Raw genomic sequence first — 27244 nt, 5'->3', positions numbered from 1 at the left:
ATATACTTTCTGAAATATAGCAATCGTTCTCGTGAAATGATATATCGTCTTAAAATTCAAGAAATTGACATCACTATGTCAAAGAGTTTTGACATACTGCGATTAAAATAGTACACGGGTGATATTCGGCACATCTCATAGAGAAGAGCTATGAAAGCAAGGTGGGACATGGAGGAGCGTAAACAAGGGAAGTACATCGCGGAAATAGCATGACGGAATATGAGGATGAAAGAATCTTGTCACTTATGCGCGCCTAGAACGTTGTCTTGTTGCTTCGGATCACCTCTTTCAGCCGAGAACTCTTTGCCGAAATGGTCAATCGAAAAAATTAAATCATGAACGTTGGAGGAAAATAGAAACAATAAAGAAAACATACATTTTATCAAATCATTAATTATTACAAGAAGAGAGAAGGCAGAAAAAATAGTACCAATTATTTTATTATTTTATTTTTAATCATTTGCTATTTGCTTAAACTAGAGACCTTATAATTAAAGCCCGATGTCCACGATGCAAGAACTGTGTCCAAGTTTTGATTTAAACCAATCAACTTGAAGCTCTTACAGAAAAGTAGCAGTTTCATTGGCTTAAACCGAAACTTGGACCCAGTTCTTGCATCGTGGACACCGAACTTAAGAGTCTGGCCATAAGGCGATATTGTCAAAATCCTACGAGGGAGAATACACCTTCAGTACATTCATTATCGCTTTCTCTTTCTATCTTTCTCCTTCTTTGTCTCTTTTCTATCTCTTTCTCTTTTTGTTTCTCTCGTTTTTGACAAAACTGGCGGAGCAATCAAAACTGGCTGTCTTATGATCAGACTTTAATTCGAGGGTCTGTATCCACAAGCATACTGGAATGAACATTGTAAACGAGGTGAAAATGCGAGGCGAAAAGTGAACTTTATTAGATTTTGACCAATAAAATCGTAGATACTTTAGTGACGTCTCTCAGTTTTTACCTCGTTTCACGATACGTAATATCGCAATCCGCAGTCGAGAACACACGCGTATCATTTCTATTTATTATGCATTTATTATACATATTTCTCGAAACTCCTTTTCTGCATCGTAAGATTTTTTTGTTTTTCTGCCGCACCCACGTGCCGGCACATGCTCGACAATCAACAATCCTTCAACGGATCATTCTCGTCTCTTTACAACCAACAGTTTGTTCTTTTAATGAAAAAGACGCTTACATGACGCTAGCATGTGTTAACAGAATGCATAAATCGTACCCGTAAACCGTAAATCGGAACTAACGCGAGATACTTGAAACCGGAAAGTTTTATTTATTTATTGTTAATATTGATCACAACAAAATTAGCTTTTAAAAATAAGGTAAAAAAGGCGCCAAGTATACACGCGCAGCATGTTAGCTCGAGGAAAGTGGGTAGAAAGCAAATTAAGAAAATATAAAAATCGGGCAGAAATCAACCAATTCTTGGTTGACGCAACCAATCTTTTCTTTTAGTGTATCACGCGCGCGTCGCGTGCGTAATGGGCCACGGCCACTGTCCATGCACGTGTGACATAAAGGAACAAACGAACTCGGTTGAAATCCGTTGGGAATGAATGTAACGCTTTTTTGGTGCACGGATTTCGTAATTATTTTATATACTAGACATCACAGACGAATGAGAATTCACCGGAATGAGAATTTCACGGACGCGGACATCCACCTGATCTTCAGTATGATGACCGGCAGCGCGACCGGCTACAAAACCCTGTTCAACTTCCTGCTCGAGCATTGGTACACCGTGAAGGAGCAATTCGGGAACAAGACCTTCCTCTGGGACGGCATCGTCAATTTCGCCACGTCGTCGTTTAACACGCAGGAGGGCTACGATATGGTGACCAAGTTCTATATCGATCACAAAGACGAATTCGAATCGGCGGACGCCATCATCAAGAAGGCGCTCAGGGTCATTAATCAGGAGACTAAATGGAATGAGGAGAACGTGCCTGTGATCGATAGCTGGCTCGTGGAGAATCTACCTAAGGAGGACCTGGAGGCGATCGCGGCTTCGATCTCCGCGTCCAATCTTTCCACGACCGCCGTACCGATCAACAGTACAACGACAATCAAACAGCAAGATACGAGCCAATTCCACGGATGAATAAGCGAACTTGAGTCCGGCGTTACGGCGTTCTCGATCTATAAAGATAGTATTTTTAATCTTATATCTCTTCTCTCACCTGCTCCGAAATATCCAATTTTTTTTTCTCAACCATAATTATAATTTTATTTATCGAAACAAACTTTACATTAAATCTTAATTAAATTATCTCTTAATTACGAGCGATGCTTTCGTATATTTTTTCCTGAGAAGAACGCGTACTCTTCAACCGTCTGTAAAACAAATGTGTCACGAGCGATGTCGATCTTTATTCGTTTTACAAAAATAAAAATTTAAATCTATAATACAACATATTACTTTTTCAAAATCGGCATTTCTAAATTACTCTATCTGTAAAAGAGGGAGGGGAGGAAAAGGAATGTTACATTTGTCGCATTTTTAATCACGCCGTCACGTTTTCCAATCGGTCGATCGGACTTTCCAAATCCTTGCATTATGTTTGATTTAAGGATCGTTGCAGATTATACATCCACCACATCAATTTTAATAAAAATTAGATATAAGGGAGCAAAGTTATTGTGCGATGCGATCTATCTATTTGTCAAGCAAGCAAAGATACCATTATAATTAATATTATATAATGGGGTTTTATCGGGGGTATAACGTTATTTATTCGATCAGTAATTGTATACACATATTTAACATGTGTTAGGAAAAACAGTCTGTAATCGTTAATTTACGTAAAGTTATAAATGATTATTTTATATATACTAGACATCACAGACGCGCGCTTCGCGCGCGCTATTTAGCTTTAATATTACACACAACTGTCAAAATATGCTATGACAGCCGCTCACGAAGTTAGCGCAGCAACAGAATCAATCAGCATCGCGGAAAAGAGCCAACAAAGCAATTCGAGACTTTCGAGAAGACTTCGAGAGATGCGAGTATCGATTTAACATGCCTTTTTTTAGAAAGGATAGGAAAAACAGTCTGTAATCGTTAATTTACGTAAAGTTATAAATGATTATTTTATATATACTAGACATCACAGACGCGCGCTTCGCGCGCGCTATTTAGCTTTAATATTACACACAACTGTCAAAATATGCTATGACAGCCGCTCACGAAGTTAGCGCAGCAACAGAATCAATCAGCATCGCGGAAAAGAGCCAACAAAGCAATTCGAGACTTTCGAGAAGACTTCGAGAGATGCGAGTATCGATTTAACATGCCTTTTTTTAGAAAGGAAAGGAAAAAAGGAGGATAGCAAATGATTTTAGCGGAAGGATTTCAGACGGGAATATAAAAGACCGCACCGAGAAGGCCTCCTCAGCATTCACGGCTCACATACTCCTTATAACCGGAGGTAGTGAGAGTGATAGACTTTTTGGAGCAATTCTCCCGCAGCGGTCCTCATATATGGAAGCCACTGAACGGGAGCTCTACTTTTGGATATACGAGGCCACCAACGCCACGATCATCGCCGCCGTCGAAGCCGCACGAACAGCCCCGGGACATCCGCCCTGTGACGCGGATCTCGCTAGCCAAATCTCCTACACGCCCCCGGTACACCTCCGACGCAGAGGAAAACCAGCCTCTGGGGGGGCCACGACAGCCACTCCACCGAACGCTAACTCAGCCCTCCATCACCTGGAGTGAACGGCCACCGCCGTAGCGCGGTACAATCGGCCCTTTTCAGGGCCCCATATACAATATATATATATATATTGAATTATTAAACGAGGCTTATTTTGATGTGTTGAGGCTGTTGTCATAAATAAACATACTAATAACAATGATCACTGGTTGCTCTGTCCTTGCGATGTGAATGTTTTCTCAGTCGTCTGCGATCTTTAGCTACGAACACCCGCTCCTGATTGACGATGGAAAGAATTCGCTTGCGTTCCGTTGGCTCTGCCCTTGCGATGGGAATGTTTTCTCGGTCGTCTGCGATCTTTAACTACGAACACTCGCTCCTAATTGACGATGGAAAGAATTCTCTTGCGTTCCTGTGGTACCGACCGCTTATGTAAGTCCACTTTTACGAGTCAAACTCAATTATTAAATTCGCGTGTCCTACGGAGTCTTTTTTAATTGTTTTTGCTATATATATATATATATATATATATATATATATATATATATATATATATATATATATATATATATATATATATATATATATATAAGATTGCTATATATAAGATTGCCAAGAATCCGCACATATCACAGTGGGGCAGAATCCAAAAAAGCTGGCCAAAACCCCAAAAATAAAGTTTCTAGTTGGGGAATTTGAACTGTTGGGTTGGTTAGAGAAATATCCCAAGGGTAAAAATCCGTTAGTATTAGGGTCGGATCCCTTATACCTGCTTTTAGAAATTAATACAAAGGCGACCTTCGCTCGAGCAACATCTGGCGCGCACGCAGGAGAAAAAGCAAGCTCGTGTTTGAAGAGTTATAAAATTTCGTAGAGTTTACCGATTTAACTTTAACAAAATGGAATCAACTCGTAAAAGTAAGTAGAATATGATTGTGTTTACTAGAATACTCAATATTTTTATAGAAAATAGTAATAAGGTAATAAACTTACGTTAATTTTACGTTATAAAACTAAAAAGAAATTTAGTTTTGAAGAAAAAAGTTTAATAATTCTGCAGAATTCTGTCATCTGTCTTATTGGACATGAAAGGTGAAACTATTATCTATAAAATAAAACAAAATTCAGCTGCCTTTAAGTGCCTAACGAGTTTTTATACATGTTTTTGTAAAAAAGAAAACAGAAAATGTTATTTTGGCGTAACTAAAAGAAGTATAAATAGTTTTTTCGTCTACTTGGATAATTGTTTCAACTTTTTTTGAACGTATATGATGTATATGTAAAGTGATTTAGAATTTACATACAAACATTTCTTTTTAAAACTTAAATTTCATGCCTAAATTCCATGCGCGGGATGTAAGCCTGTACTTTATTCGAGTAAATTTATATGTTATGTATTTACATACAGTGCTTCAAATTTATTGTATACAAATTAAATGCAAATTTTATTATATTAATGTAATTCAAACGTATAATGATTAGTACATTAAATAATTATTGTTATTTACTAATTCATTTTATATAATGATTTTTTGAAAACTTGAAATAAAAATAACTATTAATTTAATTAAAGTGTGACTAATTTATGTATTAAACAAAAACTTTTTTTTAGGTTCCAATTCAGAAATGCCTGATAAAAATGGTCTGACAAGAAAAGAAGTTTTTAATTTAATAAGAAATAATTTAAGTCTAAGGGCTACAGATGCATACGCAAAAATTGAAGAATTAATGTCTTGCAAATTACAACATCCGTATAATTTACCTGACCACACTAAACAACCAATACGGAAATTAATTTTTGATTTAAAAGACAAGTGGCAGAAAAGTAAGAGAACGGAATCTGTCTTTTTTAAAACCTATGGTGAATGGTTAGGAGTATTTATTTCATTTGGACTCAAAGAAGAAAATAAGGAAACCGATATAGGAGGTCGACCATCAACAAGTTTTGAAGATTCTAGTGAGAGAAGTAAACGAAGAAAGACAGAAAATTTGCGTACACAATCAAGTACTGAAGAGCTTTCTTACGCAGCCCAAATGAATCTACGAGCAGAAGGAAAAGTAGATGCAGCAAAAATATTAAAGCATGTGACATCGAGCAGTCCAAGTAAAGCAAAAAGGTATCGAAAAAATTTTCAGTATTTTGAAGAAGATATTTTTACTCCTGATGAGGCTCTTTCTTTATTTGTTGAACTTAAATTTTCAAGAAATAAATATCAACTATTACGAAATGCTTGCTTGCGAAAGAGATCCAAACTTTTTCCATCATACAAAGAAATATTAAAGTCTAAAAAAAATTGTTATCCTAAAGCAGAAATAATTTTAACTGAAACTAGTGCAGAAATACAAGTACAACCTTTACTAGATCACACGATTAGTCGTATTTTACTTACTCAGTTGGATGTAATTAAATGTTTAACCGATCAACAACGTGAAAATTTATCTTTAATTTGTAAATGGGGTTGCGATGGCAGTTCTGGGCACAGTAAATATAAACAAAAATTCATTGATGATGAAAGAAATACAGATGAAAGTATTTTATTCACTTCTATTGTGCCACTGCAATTTATACATACAGATAAAGTGACTAATAAAACAACTATTATTTGGAAAAATCCAAGACCTTCTTCTCCAAGATTCTGCAGACCAATCAGAATTCAATTTTTACATGAGACTACAGAAATTACAATACAAGAGACAGATTATATAAAAAAACAAATAGATGAACTTGTTCCTTTTGAAACATATCAAGATGGAAAAAAGATATCTGTAACATATCAACTTGCCTTGACAATGATTGATGGCAATGCATTGACAAGTAATTCTTCTACGCAACGTTGTTATCTATGTCAAGCAACATCCAAAGATTTTAATAAAATAGATTTAATTTTAAGTAAGCCAATTAATGAAAAAAGTTTTGAATTCGATTTATCATCACTACATGCTTGGATTCGTTGTTTTGAATGCTGTTTACATCTATCTTATAAATTAGAAATAAAAAAATGGCAGGCTCGCCAAGATCATGAAAAAAAATCGGTTCAGACAAGAAAAGAAAACATTCAAAAAGGTTTTAAGAAAGAATTAGGATTAATAGTTGATAAGCCAAAGCCTGGATATGGAAGTACAAATGATGGCAACACTGCTCGACGATTTTTCGAAAATTCACGTATTTCTGCAGCTATAACAGGAGTAGAAGAAAACATTATTCATCGCTTTTACATTATATTACAAGTTATTTCATCGGGTCATATTATTAACCAAGAAAGATTTAAACAATATACATTGGAAACAGCTCGTCAATTTGTACAATTATATCCTTGGTATTATATGCCTACCTCAGTACACAAACTTCTTATTCATGGTACTGAAATAATAGCTTCTTCATTGTTACCTATTGGTCAAATGTCTGAAGATGCCCAAGAGTCTTGTCACAAATACTTCAAAATATTTCGTGAAGATTTTTCGCGCAAATACTCAAGGACAAAGACTATGGACGATATTTTTTCAAGATTTCTAGTATCATCAGATCCATATCTATCGAGTTGTCGGCAACTACCTTTGAAACAGCTTAGATCACTGTCGTCAGATGCAATAACATTATTATTACCTCCAACCGTAAAACATGGAAAAATTGAGGATAAAGAAGAAATTATTTCAACTTCAGAAGATTCGACGGATGCTACAAATGAAGATTTTTTATCTGATGATGATAATTTTTTATTTTAATTTATTTGTCATTTTTATATTAATTTATCTGTCATTTTTATATATTTACTACTTTATATATTTAGTGGTATTGTACGCTCGCTTCGCACACGCGCTATTAATAAATTTAATTTTTTTAATCTTTTTCAATAGCTTAACTCGTCTACTGTCTTTTTCTTTCTTTCAAGGGGAGTTTCTTTAAAATAAATATAGGCAAGGATATTAGTACAACAAATTTTATCAAAAACTAATAATTATTCTTCACATTGAAAGCTTTTTTACTTCTGATATGGCTATATTGCAGCCGCCATTTTGAATTTTGTAACTTTGACCCCGGATTCGTAATCAGCGACCCCAAAAACCCCCGAGTAACAAATTTCAGATCGATTTATAAAGAATTTAGGTTTTGGCCAGCTTTTTGGGATTCTGCCCCACTGTGGCATCGTCTTGGCGCCGTCGTCAACGACAAAATATTCGATTCTATTATTCGGAAAACTGACACTTCAAATATTGACACCGGTTACCCTCGTGACCGGCTGAAGCTGAAGCTGAGAAGAACGGACTTCTCTCATTACGAGATTGTGAAGACTGACTGAATATTGAAGCATTTTGTTATTTTTCAATTTAATAATGTATAAATAATGAAGAGAAGAAAGAACCAATACTTTGTATTTCTTTATTAAATAAATAAATCGTTATTTTGTATATAACATTACAAAATGCACCAGGAAACAAAACATTTAACGAAATCCGCAAAATCCATATAATGACTATTTTCAATTAAGTTTTGAAATTTAAAATTTGCCATTATATACCCACTATTTCAAAGCCTAGATTAATTTGAAATTGATTTGTTAATTTTTACGATACAACTGATCTCGTTCTTATAAATTGTCATACATAAGAATTACTTGTGCTAAGCTATGCTGTGTTTTAGTTTAAAATTTAAGTTTAAAATTATAATTATTGGATAAATAGAAATAAAAATATAAAATCTGGCAGTTCAAAATGTCAATACTTATATTTATACCAAATATCAATACTTATATTTAAACAAAAAACAATCCCTCTCCCTTCGACCTTCTATAACAAATATTGTAAACACCTATTGAAGTGATGTTTCTAATATTTAGTTCTGCCCAATATCTCGCACAACACGGCACGAATTGAAATGGCAGACAAGCAAAAATCAAATCCGGATACTTTATATCTGAGTAAGTATTTATAATAAGAATGAGATAGATCTGGATCGTCGGCGGTGCATCCATTTGGAGCGAGCGGATGAATTTTTTTTCCGGCTGGATGGATTTCTCATGGTTCTCTCATGGATCATGGGATTTGAAAATGAATTAAATCGAAAGAAATCGAGCTCCTGAGCACAAACAGTGCAGAAGTTAAAAACTTTTATAAAAAAGTAAATAATAAGAAAAATGGATACAAAGCTCCAGCTGGAATATGTAGAGATAAAAGTGGAAAAAGAGTTCTATTGGAACCAGAGCAATACCTGAAAGAGTGGGCAAACTACTTTGAAGACCTACTGAACACTGACGTGGAGATGGAAGAAAATGTGAGTGACTTAAGCACCAGCCAGGAAGATGAAAATAACGACGACGCGCCTTCACTAGAAGAAGTAGGAGAGGCCATAGGAAAGATCAAATAGAACAAGGCCGCAGGAATAGACGCCGGGGCCCCCGTACCAGCAAATCTAGACCCGTCTAGAGTCCAGTAATGATTGTATCTAAACGTGATCATTGCGATATTCACAGTAAGAGAAACAGGAAGACAATTCCGAGAGGTTTGTCGTAGGAACTCTAGTCTATAGAATTTGCTTCCAGTTACCCAAAAAGCATAACAATGTTGCTTGTAAAAGCTTGACTTATTCTCATAATTTTAGTGAGCGGAGTTCTATCTACAACAGAAATTCTCGAAATAGCAATGATCTTAATAAAGGCTAACCACGAAGATGTATTTGAAATGGTTACCATTGCTATGTTAATCGTTATGTTGTACACTTTACTCCTTTATCATCATCATATTAGGAATCCACAACCTCTGGCAATTGAGCATCGGGTAGAAAATGTAGGGGGGCAACCACGGACTGTACCAGCAGGGAATGTATCACGCCGGACTGTACCACCATATGAATCCCCACAAACATACAAATCATCATTTATTGGAAAAGCATTGTACGAATCACCATTTATTGATGCCGGGGGGCCCGGCAAGATGACATCCCAGGAGAACTAATAAAAAGCGGAGGCAGGAGAATAGTCGCAGCAATCCATGATCTTGTCGGCGAGGTGTGGAGACAGGAAGCACTTCCACTGGAGTGGAAGTCTGCCATAATATGCATTATATTTGTATATAATGGAAGGAGATAGACTGGAATGTCAAAACTACAGAGGTATCTCACCAAATCAAAAAAAATTCTTTTATCAGTTCGGATACCAATTCCCAAAAAGATCGGTAACGAAAAACTATACAGTTTATGGCACTCCCTGGAAAATTCTACCCCTATTTTGTATACAATTTTTTAAGATTTGGTCAATTATTTCCCGAAAAATTGGAAAAATTTCGGATACCAATTCTCAAAAAGATCGGTAACGAAAAACTATACACTCTATAACACTTCCCGGAAAATTCTACCCCTATTTTATATACTTTTGGTAAAAATTCGGTCGAATAGTTTAAGAGTGTATAAAAAACATACATACATACATACATACATACATACATACATTCTATTTTATATATATAGAATACAAGAAACAACTTCATTTGTGTTTTAATATCCTTAATCGAAAAAAATTCCTTTATCAGTTCGGATACCAATTCCCAAAAAGATCGGTAACGAAAAACTATACAGTTTATGGCACTCCCTGGGAAATTCTACCCTTGATTCATATACAATTCTTTAAAATTCGGTCAATTATTTTCCGAAAAATTGGAAAAATTTCGGATACCGGTTCCCAAAAAGATCGGTAACGAAAAACTATACACTCTATAACACTCCCCGGAAAATTCTACCCCTATTTTATATACTTTTGGTAAAAATTCGGTCGAATAGTTTAAGAGTGTATAAAAAACATACATACATACATACATACATACATACATACATTCTATTTTATATATATAGATTACAAGAAACAACTTCATTTGTGTTTTAATATCCTTAATCGAAAAAAATTCCTTTATCAGTTCGGATACCAATTCCCAAAAAGATTGGTAACGAAAAACTATACAGTTTATGTCACTCCCTGGGAAATTCTACCCTTGATTCATATATAATTCTTTAAAATTCGGTCAATTATTTCCCGAAAAATTGGAAAAATTTCGGATACCGGTTCCCAAAAAGATCGGTAACGAAAAATAATACACTTTATATCACTCCCCAGAAATATCTACCTCTATTTCATATACAATTGTTTGAAATTCGGTCAATTAATTTCCGAAAAATTGGAAAATTTTCTGATACCAATTTCCCCAAAAATCGGTAAAGAAAAATTATACACTTTATGGCAATCCCCGGGAAATTCTACCCCTACTTCATATAATTTTTTAAGATTTGGTCAATTAATTTCCGAAAAATTGAAATAATTTTGTAACCGGCTTTCAAAAAGATCGGTAACGAAAAATTATACACTTTATAGCACTCCCCGGAAAATTTTACCCCTATTTCATATACTTTTGGTAAAAATTCGGTCGAATAATTTAAGAGTGTATAAAGAACATACATACATACATACATACATACATACATACATACATACATACAGACATTCTATTTTATATATATAGATAATGGAAGGAGATAAACTGGAATGTCAAAACTACAGAGGTATCTCACTGCTGTGCGCGGCATATAAAGTAGTAATCAAAAATAATCTTTAATAGGATGGTCCCGTATGCAGAGAGAGTCCTAGGAGAGTACCAAGGCGATTTCAGACAGGGCAGATCAACGATAGACCAGAGTTTTACCATCAGACAGATACTGGAGAAGTGCCATGAACAGTCGATCGAAACCCACCACCTATTTATCGATTATATGAAAAAGCTTACAATAGCGTAAATAGGAATGAACTATGGAAGGCCATGCGAGAGTTTGGAATTCCGATGAAACTCATCAGGATGACCAGAATAACAGTGCAAGACATGGAGAGTATGGTCAGAATAGGTGGAGGACTATCACCAAAATTCAGGATCAATACGGGCCTAAGACAGGGAGACTTATTGTCCCCGATGCTGTTCAGCCTCGCGTTGGAAGCTGTCATTAGAAAAGTTAAAGTTAGAATGGATGGAAACATCATGAATAGATCGATGACGTGGACGTGGTGGGAAGATCAAGAGGAGATGTCGAAAGAGTGTACTAGGAATTGCGGAGGAAATCGGACAGATTTGGCCTAAAAATTAATAATAGTGATAAGACGAAATACCTAGTCACAACCGCAAAGAATAAGTCAAGGGTGAGCAGGGACCTGGTGTGTGGAAACGGCACCTTTGAAGCGGTGGAGGAATTTAAGTACCTGGAGACGCAAATTAATAAAGATAATTAACGAGAAGATAAAGATGAGGATTATCCAAGGCAATAAGGCATACTATGCACTCCTACCAATAATGAAGTCCCGCTCGGTATTGAGATCAACCAAGATAAAAATCTATAAAACGCTGATTCGTCCTGTTGTTCTATACGGATGTGAGGCATGGACAATAACAGAACAAGACAAAAACCGACTCGTCTGCTTCGAAAGAAAAATCCTGAGGAAAATTTACGGCCCGATAAAAAACGGCCCAAATGAATGGCGTATACGCTATAATTCCAAACTGTATGACTTATTTAGAAAACCCAACATCGTAGGAAGCGCCAAAGCAGCCCGACTGAGATGGGCCGGACACGTAATCCGGATGAGCAGTGACAGAGGTATCAAAAGAATACTGGACAGCAAATTGTATGGGACCCGGAAAAGAGGTAGACCGAGAGAGAGATGGATTGATGAGGTTGAGGACGACATGAGAGTTTTGGGGACAAGGACATGGAGGTCGACAGCGATGGACAGGACGGCGTGGAGGCAAATCGTTGTGAAGGCCAGGGCCTACGAGTGGCTGTAGAGCCGGAGAAGAAGAAGAAGAGAATATTTATCGATAAAAGTGCGTTCAGAATACGGGCCATAATATTAAAGCTAAATAGCGCGCGCGTCTGTAGTGTCTAGTATATATATAAGGTAAATGTTTCAATGACCGGACACGTCCCAGTGTCCGACCACATTGTGACTACATAGTGTCCATACTATTTTATATTTATATTATATATATATATATATATATATATATATATATATATACAGGGTGAATTTTAATGGATGTCCCATTCACAATTGTCATCTGCCAATTTGTCTCAATTTTCTTTCTATATATATAAAAAAATTTTCCATTTTGTAACGAAGACGTAAAGTTTAACAATTATTCTATATAAGTGAAGTGCTCTTTATCAAAAAAAGGATGCTCGATGAAGTATTGATGGTAAAAGGATGGGACATCCATTAAAATTCACCTATATATATATATATATATATATATATATATATATATATATATATATATAGACTATATTATTTTAGACTCGCAGAATTTTTTAAGGAGGTATTTTATCATTGCTATCGAGGTGCCGGAGATGATTTATTAGATAATCCGAATGTATCTTCTGACATCTAACGATAGTAAAAGTATCGCCTTAATTATATGTATTATACATATAAAAATTTAATCATGTCCTGTTACTCCTTGTATAAATATTAAATCAATATTTGAAGTTACAGAATGAAAAAACTTCGGTATCATGCACAGCAGGTGCTGTACCACCACCAACAGCTGGAGCAGCGGCTGCAGCAGCAGGTGCCGCTGCAACAGTTTGTGCGAGCGTTTATACTTCTGTAGTAACTTACGATATATCACTCGTTTACGTGGAGTAAATTATCGTAAGTTACTACAAAATCCCGTTTACGCAAAGGAATTATCGTAAGTTACTACAGAAGTAACGCTCGCGTAAACGTAGTATGTGTATATATATTATACAGACATATACATATTACTATAAAATTTTTTTGTTAAATTTTAGGTATTTGGTATTTGACGGATTTGAGATCAGCAATGAAGCAGAACAATCCAGTGAATCTCCAGAAGCGTCGTTTCAGGGTAACTCGACATTCGATGGAATAGATCATCAAAGCAGTGAATCTCCAAAAGCGTCGGTTTCAGGGTAACTCGACATCCGATGGAATAGATCTTCAAAGTCGTCAAAATAATATCGACCATTTAAACGCTTAATCGCCATTATCAAATCATGACGCAGCTAATCTAGCTTTTCAACAACTCAAGTGAACAGATCATACAGATAATATATTATACAGACGTATACATATTACTATAAAAATTTTTTGTTAAATTTTAGGTATTTGGTAATTGACGGATTTGAGATCAGTAATGAAGCAGAACAATCCAGTGAATCTCCAAAAGCGTCGTTTCAGGGTAACTCGACATTCGATGGAATAGATCATCAAAGCAGTGAATCTCCAAAAGCGTCGGTTTCAGGGTAACTCGACATCCGATGGAATAAATCTTCAAAGTCGTCAAAATAATATCGACCATTTAAACGCTTAATCGCCATTATCAAATCATGACGCAGCTAATCTAGCTTTTCAACAACTCAAGTGAACAGATCATACAGAATAATATATTATACAGACGTATAAATATTACTATAAAATTTTTTTGTTAAATTTTAGGTATTTGGTATTTGACGGATTTGAGATCAGCAATGAAGCAGAACAATCCAGTGAATCTCCAGAAGCGTCGTTTCAGGGTAACTCGACATTCGATGGAATAGATAATCAAAGCAGTGAATCTCCAAAAGCGTCGGTTTCAGGGTAACTCGACATCCGATGGAATAGATCTTCAAAGTCGTCAAAATAATATCGACCATTTAAACGCTTAATCGCCATTATCAAATCATGACGCAGCTAATCTAGCTTTTCAACAACTCAAGTGAACAGATCATACAGATAATATATTATACAGACGTATACATATTACTATAAAATTTTTTTGTTAAATTTTAGGTATTTGGTATTTGACGGATTTGAGATCAGCAATGAAGCAGAACAATCCAGTGAATCTCCAGAAGCGTCGTTTCAGGGTAACTCGACATTCGATGGAATAGATCATCAAAGCAGTGAATCTCCAAAAGCGTCGGTTTCAGGGTAACTCGACATCCGATGGAATAGATCTTCAAAGTCGTCAAAATAATATCGACCATTTAAACGCTTAATCGCCATTATCAAATCATGACGCAGCTAATCTAGCTTTTCAACAACTCAAGTGAACAGATCATACAGATAATATATTATACAGACGTATAAATATTACTATAAAATTTTTTTTTAAATTTTAGGTATTTGGTATTTGACGGATTTGAGATCAGCAATGAAGCAGAACAATCCAGTGAATCTCCAGAAGCGTCGTTTCAGGGTAACTCGACATCCGATGGAATAGATCATCAAAGCAGTGAATCTCCAAAAGCGTCGGTTTCAGGGTAACTCGACATCCGATGGAATAGATCTTCAAAGTCGTCAAAATAATATCGACCATTTAAACGCTTAATCGCCATTATCAAATCATGACGCAGCTAATCTAGCTTTTCAACAACTCAAGTGAACAGATCATACAGAATAATATATTATACAGACGTATAATATTACTATAAAATTTTTTTGTTAAATTTTAGGTATTTGGTATTTGACGGATTTGAGATCAGCAATGAAGCAGAACAATCCAGTGAATCTCCAGAAGCGTCGTTTCAGGGTAACTCGACATTCGATGGAATAGATCATCAAAGCAGTGAATCTCCAAAAGCGTCGGTTTCAGGGTAACTCGACATCCGATGGAATAGATCTTCAAAGTCGTCAAAATAATATCGACCATTTAAACGCTTAATCGCCATTATCAAATCATGACGCAGCTAATCTAGCTTTTCAACAACTCAAGTGAACAGATCATACAGATAATATATTATACAGACGTATACATATTACTATAAAATTTTTTGTTAAATTTTAGGTATTTGGTATTTGACGGATTTGAGATCAGCAATGAAGCAGAACAATCCAGTGAATCTCCAGAAGCGTCGTTTCAGGGTAACTCGACATTCGATGGAATAGATAATCAAAGCAGTGAATCTCCAAAAGCGTCGGTTTCAGGGTAACTCGACATCCGATGGAATAGATCTTCAAAGTCGTCAAAATAATATCGACCATTTAAACGCTTAATCGCCATTATCAAATCATGACGCAGCTAATCTAGCTTTTCAACAACTCAAGTGAACAGATCATACAGAATAATATATTATACAGACGTATAAATATTACTATAAAATTTTTTTGTTAAATTTTAGGTATTTGGTATTTGACGGATTTGAGATCAGCAATGAAGCAGAACAATCCAGTGAATCTCCAGAAGCGTCGTTTCAGGGTAACTCGACATTCGATGGAATAGATAATCAAAGCAGTGAATCTCCAAAAGCGTCGGTTTCAGGGTAACTCGACATCCGATGGAATAGATCTTCAAAGTCGTCAAAATAATATCGACCATTTAAACGCTTAATCGCCATTATCAAATCATGACGCAGCTAATCTAGCTTTTCAACAACTCAAGTGAACAGATCAAGTGATATGATAGTACCATCTCTGCGAGTCCTCTGTAATAAAGTAAATATCGTGCGTAGAAAGGCGGTCGTGCGGCCGCTCGACGCGGGCACAACGCAACTATGTAACCACTTGTCGCTAACGTGACAATGACAAAAAAAAACCACAAGCATAAGACTGAACGTGCCGAAAGAGGTGTATACAACAAGTCGAGCGGGCTGCACGCTGCCGCCGCGCGTTGCCATATTCATAAGGAAAGGCAGGATGGAAAGCACGATCCGGTCGAAAAAATATTGTCTCGCTGTTCCGAATTGAACACGGTAGCCGATCTTTCCGCCTTAGACGCGGCTTTCCTTCCACGTTGCTTTCCATCTCGGGCCTGGTCTAAATCGCTTCGCCGTTGCGATCGAACGAACGTGAAAATATTTATAAATATGCGCGTCGCGAAAGCGAAAAATAAAACAAAAAGGGATGATGCACAAGCTAGCGTTTAGATCGTAATAAAGCGTTTATTCCGCTTTTATAGATAGATCAATATTAATTTTTATACAACTATACTGGCCCAGAATCTCAACTGATAATTTATTAATTAATGACAGTTTATCCACTAAAAAAAAAAGAAAAAATTACAGAACATCTGTCTTATTTTCTTCGCAGAAATATTCCATATGTAACATTCATCGACATTTCATCTGATGTAATCCATATCGATATTTTAAATAATCGAAAAGTACGTATCATTATTATTAAATACAGTTATATATTTCTTAATAAGATACCGATAGACAAATATCGATAAACGAAGTGAATATTATCTCTGAAGCAAAATGGACTATTGTATCTATGGACTATTGTATCTAATGGACTATTGACTCTTGACTATTGTATCAACTATAACATCTTGTAACTTAAGGTGATCCTAAAGCCGTGATCCTAGCCGGTTTTTTTCAGTTTTTTTTTTTAATATTGAAAAGTATTAGGGAGACGCTTGGCTGTACAGGTTAGTATTAAAAACAATAAATAAATCATCTGGGGTCTGGGAAACGAGGTGCTGGACGAGTTAATGTACAACTCCATTATCGAATATGTCGACACGTAATAAGAGCTTTAGCGTTAATTTATTTTTGTTGCGAATCCAAAAGAAAAATATCGAATCTGATATTTCAGTTTCTTGCGCCTGCAACAAAGAGATTTTTAGATGTTTCTTAAACACATCTGGATTAATTTATCTTATTATATAATGTTTATTTTATTTGTAGCTCAGAAAATGAAGGCCCTGTCAAAAGACAAAAAGAAGACGAGGCAGAAAAAGTCAGTTCTGGAGATGAAGGTATGATAAATCATAAAATTTCTAATCATGCAATGTTGTTTTATATTCTTTTTACATATACGTTATGTTTCATATTTTATGGTTGCAGGAGAAGACTTGGACTATAGCAGTGGATATGGTGAAGAAGAAGAGCCAACGTCCAGCGCTGAAGAACAAAATAATTTGGACGAAGAAATAATTTTGTTCATAAATGACCACGTTGAGAATGTGTTTTTCAATGAGGACGAAATAGCCGAACTTGAGGTCTTGTTGGAAAAAATGGTTGAGGATGACAATTTAATGGACTTACCTAGCCCCCTATTTTATGATGACGAATGATCTGAATGTAAGTAAATTTTATTCAGTAATTTTTATTAAGCAAATATTTTTCTAATTATGTGTGTCTGTTTAGCAAAGAAATATTAATAATTATAATCATTAATATTTCTTTGCTATACAGACACACAGAATTATAAAAATATTTGCTTAATAGAAAAAATAAAAAAGGAAAAAGTCAAGTATATATACTTGTTATATGTATTACCAAAAAAAAATTTATGAGGAAGCAATAAATAATTTAAAAAAAAACAAAGCTTCCTCTATAAGGAAGCAAAAAATAAAAATTATTAACAAATTAAAAAAGCAAAGTAGTAGAAGTTTGTTAATAACAAACTTACTATTTTACATTCGATGACATTAGGTGAGCAAGCAGAAGGGCGTTGGAATACTCTTCGCAATACATTTACTAAGAAGTTACGGGAAAAGAAGACAGGTCAACCCAGTGGTTCAGGATCGAAAATGACAAAAATTTGGATTTACTTTAAGCAAATGTCTTTCCTGACACCGCACATTGCACATAGAATGCAAGTATATATAGTTATCTTTGGAGAATATACCTTATCGCTTTGATACAATATCAATATTTTTATCAGGTCGCGCAGCTCTATAGCAGATTCCCAGCAAGAAAAAAGTATGACATCACGAAGTATTATGGGGTCGTCGCTAGTTACCAAAGAGTAAGAGACTCTGCAGTAAAGACAATGTCAAGTTCATCAAATAATGTATTGAGTTCAATAAATGTGCCAACGCATGCGCTGATGATAGCATTAGCAGTCCATTACGTGATGAGTCCTTATCAGCAAATATTGCTACCTCAGACCAGCAATCTCCTGTTACCTCGAAAGGTTGTGAGGACAATGTATCTGACGTGAATAATGGAGTGCAAAAGAAGACAGCTGCTGACATTATTGTTACTGAGGCCACGGGCATTGCAATCCAGAAGAAGAAAGTGGTGCCAGCCAGAGATGCCGCAGAATCTACCCACTATTGCTTAGAAGGTCGGAGTCTGACAACTGAAGACTAAGAAATCTTCAATAAATAATTATTTTAATATTTATAGTGTACGTGTGTGTGCGCGCGCGCGCGCGCACACACACACACTATTAATATATCAATATTAATAATATTTTTTATAATATTAATAATTTTTTTTATATTTTTTTTTTATCTGTAGCACAGGCATATTTTGGTCATTAAAATCTGGTATTCGATAAGGGTTTTATTTATGTCACGATCTATAAAATTTATTTCTTGATAGATTGATTAACTATTTGTAATTAACTCAACATCGCAAAATATTTCAATTTTTTTGTAGATTTGCACAAGGAAACAGAAAACTTATGGAGAATCATATACCTCCCCAGCAAACACAGAATACACCGAGTGTGTAATTTGCTATCAAATTGTGCACTCGGTGTATTCTGTGTTTGCTGGGTCTATGTCAACCTTTCATACGAAAAATGTTCATTAAAATAAATAAACCACCGCATTATAAAAATGTCCGTATTGTAACGAACATTTTCCTAATACTGTTCACATTCGGAACCTATAAGAGTTCACTTGGCAAACGTCCATAATAAATTTGACACATATATTTATAAAAATTTAACAGAAGCTTTTGTATCAGGTATATAGGCCATCTGTATAAGCATACAGATTATCATAACAAAATGTTATGAAAACGGTATAAGAATTAATTCTAATACTGACGAATGCTAAATGAACTGATTCCGATTGACGGGATTTACAGAGAAAGTAAAAATATGATAAATAAACAAAACAAGGCAAATGAGAGCTCGTTCGCGACGATGGACGGGCGACAGTAATAAAATATTACAAATTGAATAAAAAATATATATAATAAAGTAAACGTTTCGGTCCTTGATTAATATCAACGTCTCTATTATCAAATTTAAATGCAGGATTATGTTTTTGAAGCAATGTGTATTAGCTGACTTAATTCCACCACATTTACAATGTTATATATATTTGTTTAATTTATTTCTTTGTATGGAATTAAGGTAACAGTCACGTTGAGGATACGAGATCCACACTCTCATAATCGGAGAGCGGAATAACTGCATTTTTTTTACTACTTGTGACCACTGCATTTCACTCGACCAGCTATATGTACTGAGGAGGGTTCAAATCAAGAACCGAAACGTTTACTTTATTATATATATATTTTATTCAATTTGTAATATTTTATTACTGTCGCCCGTCCATCGTCGCGAACGAACTCTCATTTGCCTTGTTTTGTTTATTTATCGTTATTGAGAGCGTTATCTTTGTTAAAAATATGATATTATTTTAAGAAAAAAAAAGTACGTATTACGCGATATATTAATTATAAACACATCGAGCTCTTCAACATTTGTACTATATTATGGGTTACCCTAGAAATTCAGAATAAGCTGAAAAGTTTTTACCACTACAACGGTAAGATAGCAGTCCCAATTGTTGAAGCCTAGGGAGATGGCGTAGGCCGGCAGCAGAATGATGAAGTTGGTATAGCTGATGACGTTGGTGGAGTTGGAGATGAGAATGACGAGGTAGATGGGATCTTTGAGCAGACTGAAGTCGAAGAATTTGTTCTGTTGATCCTTCTCATCGTGCTCGCGCCGCTTCTGCTCCGTCGAATTCTACAATTTACAATCAAATTCGAGATAAAGTATTTAAAGGATTGACAAAAGAAGTTGAACTCATTAACAAGTAATTATCGCTTTGATTATACAGTAAAAAGAATTTATTAAATTTTAATTTTATAAACGTAAATATATATCTGTAGCTACTATCTTTTAGTTTACTTAATTATTTATAAATGTGTTTGCGATCAGCGCTTAAAAATTTAATCGACAAACATCAATATGAAATAAGATTTTAACATATATACGATTAAAAACACATTGTTTTACAAGATAAACAGAAACATAAATTTAGATTTTAACTGACTGATCATTCTGTTTGTGTCAAAATCCTGCTTTTCGCTAAAAATACAAAGTTAATATCGTTTAATAATTTATTATACATAGCTATATCTTCTGTTTGAAATATTGTTCTTTTCAACAATTTTAGTCATTTTTATACCATATTAAATATATTCATAATTTAATTATTACTATTACCATAATGAGAAAGACATGTAAAGTACTTTTTTATATTTTTGTTTTCTGTAGAAGAATTTTTATATTTTTATATTTAATTAAACTGGAACACGTTTTGCGATTTACTTTGCACAGTATATCATATCTCAATTTTTAAAAACAAATTTTTGAAATAATATTTAAATATATATGTTATGTTTTTATTATTTAAAGTTTACAATCAAAATTATTATTTTTAATCATACTTTTTCTCACTTAGATTATTTATCGTAGCAACTAGTTAGTTTAATCAGATTTACAACACAGATAACTATGTCAAAAACAAAATGGTCCATTGTAGGCCATATAACATTTTTTACGATAATCTCCAAAATAATATATACGGTAAAAATAATGCACCACACACACACACACACACACATACACACACACACACACACACACACACACACGCGCGCGCGCGCGCGCGCCACGCACACGCACACGCACACACACACAATAGAAAAAAATTACTTACAGAATTATAAAGCTAAATATACACAAAACTATAGAATAATGAAAAAAAAAAAATAATAGATATAACAACAAAAACATGAAAAATACGTAAAACTTACGAAAAAATCTTAGTTTTTGTCATCCAAAATTTACAAAATCCCGTCCTTTGCGCAATTTGCCGGGCGATCGGGGAGCCGAAGATATTACGGTAACTGCTTCATAATTTGTAGATACGGAGTTTAAACTCCACAATCTGTTTCGTGCTCGGCCGAGGTGATCTCGGGACACGAATTGAATGCCGGTACCCGGTATCACCCTGACAAGGGCGCGGGATAAGGTCCGAAAGAGATGGAGTGGATTTTAGATAACACACGCGGGTCGGGTTTGATTCACAAGCACAATTTATTTCAATAACGGTATTTTTAGAGTTTTCTCGCACTCGCGCGTCCGAGCGGGCTAAGCATTTGCGGTAATGTCGGGACGAAAATCTTACGTCGCTCGTACTCTCTGCGATGGCTCGCGAAACGGAGATCTTGAAGAGCGATTGAGTACCGCCCTCGCGATCGGAGATCTTGAACACGCGACCGGCCGACGGATATCTTGCTCGCGAGGCAGATGAGCGACCGCGAACACGATGACTCGCGAGATGTTCAGGCGCACTTATATGTATATAGTCACTCGGGAACGCGATAGCGGACACGAGTTTCACACGAATCACAATAAGAAACGCCACTTAATTTAACGAGACGCGGTAATGCCGCGATAACGATGCGAGAACGGCGCGGCACGACAAAAGATGGCCGCGAGCGGGGTCGATATCGGGATCGAACCAGATCGAACTCCCGCTGCAGATATTGTACAATCAAGAACTGTTCGTCTGAGCTTTTACGCGCGGTTATCGCAACACTTGAGAAAGATGCACTCGCGAAAACCGCGGGTTTGATTCGTGTGACGGTCTCGCCGTCGACACGGTTTTCTTTTTTGAAGAATCACGCTACCGCACGCGGTGATCACGTGATCCGTCCCTTGGCTTCGCCCAACTTCGCCACGTCGTATTGCTGGCGAACGGAAAAACTTGCGAAATGAAACCTTTCGCATGACGACCAATCGAGCGGGTGCAGATCGCGACGAAACTTGTGCGCACGATGCGACCCTTTGCACGGCCGGGTGCTCTATATGCGTAACCCGCAACTTCCCGGAATTCGCGCGATGACCAATCGACCGGGTGCTAGCGCGACGAAAACCGGCTCGCTCTTCGCTTCACGTGAACGGAAGAGCGAGTTTTGAGATGTTTCACGTGGCGGCCTATCGAGCCCGCGAGCGGGTGCGACTCGCGATGAAACAGCAGTACGGACTTCGCGCAATTACTTCGAGAACACTCCCGAGATGCTAATTGCCACGAACAGCCGGCTGAGCCGGCTCGACTTTCTCCTTATAGAGAGGCAGAAACGGAAGAGAGCGCTGGAGAGCGCGGATCGATGTCGATCCACCCTTCGTCCCGATAGGAAACCCTCGCCAGGGGTCGTTGGCTCGCGAAGAACGAATCCCAACGATCTGATCGATCCGCGATGTAGAATACGACGAATCATATCGATCCACGATGTAACACGCGTTGCGCGGTGTACGCAAATTAGGAAACGCGTGCGCGTTTTGCAATCGCGCGGTCGAAAACGGTAGGCGCGCGACAACTCACGAGCCAATCGCGTTCGACGTCTCTCCCGACTGTGCGGCGGCAGCGGCGCGCGCAAGCGGCGCAAGCGGGCGCAAGTAATGCGCGACACGTTCAAACTTCAATGTCGGGGATCGCGAGACGTTGTCGCTCGTGTAATTTTTTTCACGTGAACGAAAAGAAATCCGGTTACGGAATGTTGCAAAGTGAATGTACGCCGAATATTCCGTTTTTTCTTGTGTCGAGTGAAACGAGTAAGATGCTGTCGCTGGGCGAAATGTACATATGCCGAACGCCGTACGTATATCACTCTCCCGGTTGTGATTTGGCGGATCTCCTGACAATGCTCCGTGATCGGTGGGCAAATTTTACATGAGAAATAAATGTTTCGGAGCGCGATACATCCGAAACTTAATAGAATCGTTGCTCCGCGTGTCGCAGAGAGACGATAACCTCGACGATAATTCGCCTCTTGCTCCGTTTCGATTTTTACTTCGAACGAGTAAGTCGCGCGAGAAGACGCTTCGATATGAATATAGCTTAAATCTCTCGTTAAGCGCGGAATTAATAATCAATTGAGTAATTAAAGAGAACGATCGCGCGTTTGGCGTTCGCTCAATTTGCTTGTCGCGATCGCGAACGAGGGAGCTTGCTTCGAAATGCGTACGAACGTCGTGAGTACGAATCAATATAACAAGCTCAAAATGTGCGTCCACGAATACAATTCCGTTTTTCGTTAAGGAACGGGCACGTAATTCGCTCGTTCACGTAACTTATTGTGAATGTTTTAAATTTATTTGCACGTGTGTCTCTTTATTCCTCATAATCTTTACTTTACAGAAAATTTACGTTAAATTGTATAGCTTTTTATTTTTTAAATTCATATAGACACCATAGACACTACAAAGCGCGTGTCATTTATTCTCGCCTAACTTTATTATATAATTTTTAATAACATGTATCAAATTTAATTGTTTACATTTATTTGACATCAGTGCTGGTCTACAACCCTGCTTTAAAAGGTATTTAAGCTCTAAGCCGTAAGAAATTGACCAATCACAGTCGAATATTCTCTTCACATTTCATTGTGATTGGTCAATTTCTTACGGCTTAGAACTTAAATTTTTTTAAAGTAAGGTTGTGTAGACCAGCACTCACGCATCAAGATAACTTAAATAAAAATAATTATAATAACTTGTCATTTATGAGTTGTTAAAATATGATTTTAGCGCTGACAGTTACTCTCGCAGTACGAATTGAGCCAAGCGAGAGAATCAATCAGCATTGCGGAAAAGCGAAAAAAAAAGAAAGATAAAAGATTGGAGTGTGCTGAAATGCTATGACTAAAATAAAAGAAAAATTTAACTAAATTATATAAAAATCACTAAATGTCCGAAAGAAAAAGTACTCTGCATCTCTCACATCAATTTATTAATAACAAAATTTGTAGCATAGTATTAATTGTTACAATTCTCTGCAATCAAGTTAAATGCTCAAGTTTCCATTGACATTTTAAATAGTTAAAGCGTCACATGATATTAATTGGGGACCAATAAAAATATCTTGACTAATTCGAAGCAGATTATCTTAGTGGTAGCACCAAAATGATAAAAAAAATCTCTGGGAAATTCTTTTTGATTTTTGTAACAGTTTTTTTATTTCTTGTCAACTGTTACTTATACTAGCAATTATTATGAGGTGTATATCAAGTATTTGTAATATATGTATAGTTATGCTTCATTGTTTCTGCGTCACACATTTCTCTTGACTCATCAGTTACTTATTTGTTACAACTTTGTTGTATGAAATATCTGAAAAAATAAGATATCATATATTACATTTTGTTCTTATGTTAATAAATTACATTTTGTTTTATTATCATATCCAGAATTAATATCCAGAAAAAATGTCAATACATCTATCGCTACATCTATCTTACCTTAGCGTTCATTCTTAAGCTTCAGGTGTAGCTAACGGGGCTTCTTTCTTCTCTTCAATAATAATGGCGTCTTTCTTTTCACCATTGGGTTTGTCATTTTCATCCAGTTCCTTTTTGGGAGCCACCTTCAAATATCACAAACAAGATTTGTATATTAAACATGTTTTTACATAAATAATGTACTTAATTTCGTATATTTATAAACTATTTTTTTTAAATGATAAACAAGATTATCTGCAACATCAGTGAAAAAAGATACTACTGTTATACATATCTATACCTTAAAGATAAAGAATCGTATGTCCATTTTTTTTTTAGATTTCGAGAAAACAAGGTTTAAAGTTTTAAATAGGGAAATGATATATTTTTTTAAATATAAAATAAAAGTAGCACCTTTTGATTTATTAAGTTTTCAATAAAGTAATTTAACTGACATGTTTAATAGTGTAATTGCCAATAACACGCTGTATCTGGTTACAAAATTAGGCACTATAAAAATTTTCAATGCAACTTTTTCTTAACATTGTATTGGGAACTAGTAATAATAGACATAAGACGCTTTATCATTATACAATTTAAACTTCTGTTAGATTGAAAGATGTATTAACTCCATTTTGACGAAAACTGGAGATATGATTCTTACCTCTAACAATAAGTTACAGATATAGAATTGTAGCAATTCATATAAATGTTTCTGGAGTTTTCAACAAATTTATCAAATTTTACGAAAATGGTTTTTTTTTCATCTTAGCAATTATTATTTAATAAGAATACCGTCAGGTTTATTTCAATTATCCTCTTACCTCCTCTTTGCTAGCTTCATCAAAGTTCTCCACTAGATCAGGTACCTCGTCGTCCTCTTCCAACGTAGTTTTCCCGACCGCACTTCCAGCGACTGTACTCGCTAATCGTTTCAGCTGTGTCAGACCCTCGGGACCGAGCTGGCTCAATATTCCCGGCAACATTTCGGTTATCTGTTTATTTTCTCCGTGACCAGTGATGGCAAATGTATTAGCGGACAGACTAGCCTGGGCCTTCGGATTATTAAAATGGATGACCGTGCCGTCATCTTTAATCATATTAACCTCCTCTATACCAGGAATTGTATTTACAGAAAGCTTTTTCAGACAACTCTGTAACTTTTTGTCGTCTGTGGCAGCGGTTGCGTGTACGACCTGCAAAAGTAAAGAAATAACATAAATGTAAAGACGGCAATGTTCAATTCTGTCACAAGGAAATAAATAAAACATCAGTGTTCTGCGTAACATTGCTCCTGTGGCATATAAATGTTACTTCCTTCTTTTTTGACAATTCAATTACTATTCGTGTATCATGAGAGCTCTAACAAATAGAAAAAACGATATTCTTAGTTAATATCTATTGTACAAATCGGACTACAAAACAATTATCAAGAAGATCATCAAAATAGCTCTGTTTATAAGAAATCTTGTACAACATCCTCATCTCTAAATGTAGAGGTTATATTGGAAAACAGAGCAGACAGTAACTAACTAGACTTAACAATTTCAATTCGTTGTCCCTGTGAGGAGAAATCTTGCGATGTCACGCGTAACATTTATTCTGATTTAAGGATCGGCATGCATATTAATAATGATGACGGTGGATCGCGCGTCGAAGGACGATAGAGAGCAAAAATGCACGAGCTAGGTCCAAGTTAAAAAGAAATCAAAAGAAAAAAAGAAACGAATTAACCGAAGCGTACGATGCCAAGTGCACGTTACCTTCTTCTTGCGTCGGGGTGTACCCTTGCCGCCGATTCGCACTTGGGCCTGGAGCTTCTTGAGCTTCTCCGGATTCATCCTTTAACCTCCTGTCGTGCACGAGGGGGGTGACGGGCGCGCGTGAGCGTCGGGTTGACTTGCGACTATAGTAAACGGGTTGCCTCCAACGAGAAATCCTTCCTCTCACACGAGCGGGGTCGACGTCGCGCGAGCGCGGGGACCGGCTACACACGACACGTGCTCGCTCAATTCGCCTTGAGATGCTCGAGAAAATGGAAGCGTACCCTCTCGTTCGCTCGCGGATCCCCTACGTCAGAACAGTACTGACTTCCGGAGTTTCCGCGGACGGCGGCGGCAGCGGCGCGGCGCGCGGATCGTTTCCGCCGCGCGCGATCACCCGCACCGATTCGAAACGTCGCAAGAGACCCCGCGCCCCCCGAGGCTCGGCGTTTGCTGTTATATAGCACTGTTCAACAAAAAATTACTTGTTTTTCGAGCCACAAGAACGAAACTAGTCGTTTCCGGTAGTTCTTTTGAACACAATCCCGTTTGTCAAATTACTCTATCAC

The 27244-nt window shown here is 36.4% G+C and overlaps 4 protein-coding genes across 4 annotated transcripts; 3 read left to right on the top strand and 1 right to left on the bottom strand.

Moving 5' to 3' along the window:
* The first annotated feature begins 1696 nt into the window (after window positions 1-1696).
* On the top strand, window positions 1697-2119 carry LOC139814113 (uncharacterized). Its single transcript, XM_071780171.1, has one exon. It carries the CDS (start codon window positions 1697-1699, stop codon window positions 2117-2119), a length of 423 nt encoding a protein of 140 aa, XP_071636272.1.
* A 2932-nt stretch (window positions 2120-5051) lies between these two features.
* On the top strand, window positions 5052-7812 carry LOC139813606 (uncharacterized). Its single transcript, XM_071779190.1, has one exon. The coding sequence runs from the start codon at window positions 5307-5309 to the stop codon at window positions 7401-7403; it is 2097 nt and encodes a 698-aa protein (XP_071635291.1). The 5' UTR covers window positions 5052-5306; the 3' UTR covers window positions 7404-7812.
* Window positions 7813-13199: 5387 nt separating this feature from the next.
* On the top strand, window positions 13200-19735 carry LOC139814053 (uncharacterized). The gene is made up of 13 exons (XM_071780046.1): window positions 13200-13288; window positions 13498-13638; window positions 13831-13971; window positions 14165-14305; window positions 14498-14638; window positions 14830-14970; window positions 15163-15303; window positions 15495-15635; window positions 15829-15969; window positions 17338-17408; window positions 17497-17733; window positions 18088-18250; window positions 18320-19735. Exons 1-11 carry the CDS (start codon window positions 13200-13202, stop codon window positions 17724-17726), a joined length of 1518 nt encoding a protein of 505 aa, XP_071636147.1. The 3' UTR covers window positions 17727-17733; window positions 18088-18250; window positions 18320-19735.
* A 4673-nt stretch (window positions 19736-24408) lies between these two features.
* On the bottom strand, window positions 24409-26998 carry Bic (bicaudal). The gene is made up of 4 exons (XM_071784898.1): window positions 26676-26998; window positions 25737-26108; window positions 24934-25058; window positions 24409-24805 (listed from the first exon to the last, which is right to left on the bottom strand). Exons 1-3 carry the CDS (start codon window positions 26751-26753, stop codon window positions 24948-24950), a joined length of 561 nt encoding a protein of 186 aa, XP_071640999.1. The 5' UTR covers window positions 26754-26998; the 3' UTR covers window positions 24409-24805; window positions 24934-24947.
* Window positions 26999-27244: the final 246 nt, after the last annotated feature.

This window comes from Temnothorax longispinosus, chromosome 1, assembly GCF_030848805.1.
Source record: "Temnothorax longispinosus isolate EJ_2023e chromosome 1, Tlon_JGU_v1, whole genome shotgun sequence".
NCBI lineage: Eukaryota > Metazoa > Arthropoda > Insecta > Hymenoptera > Formicidae > Temnothorax > Temnothorax longispinosus.
The sequence above is the reverse complement of the archived record's forward strand: the minus strand, read 5'-3'. Positions and strand labels throughout refer to the sequence as shown.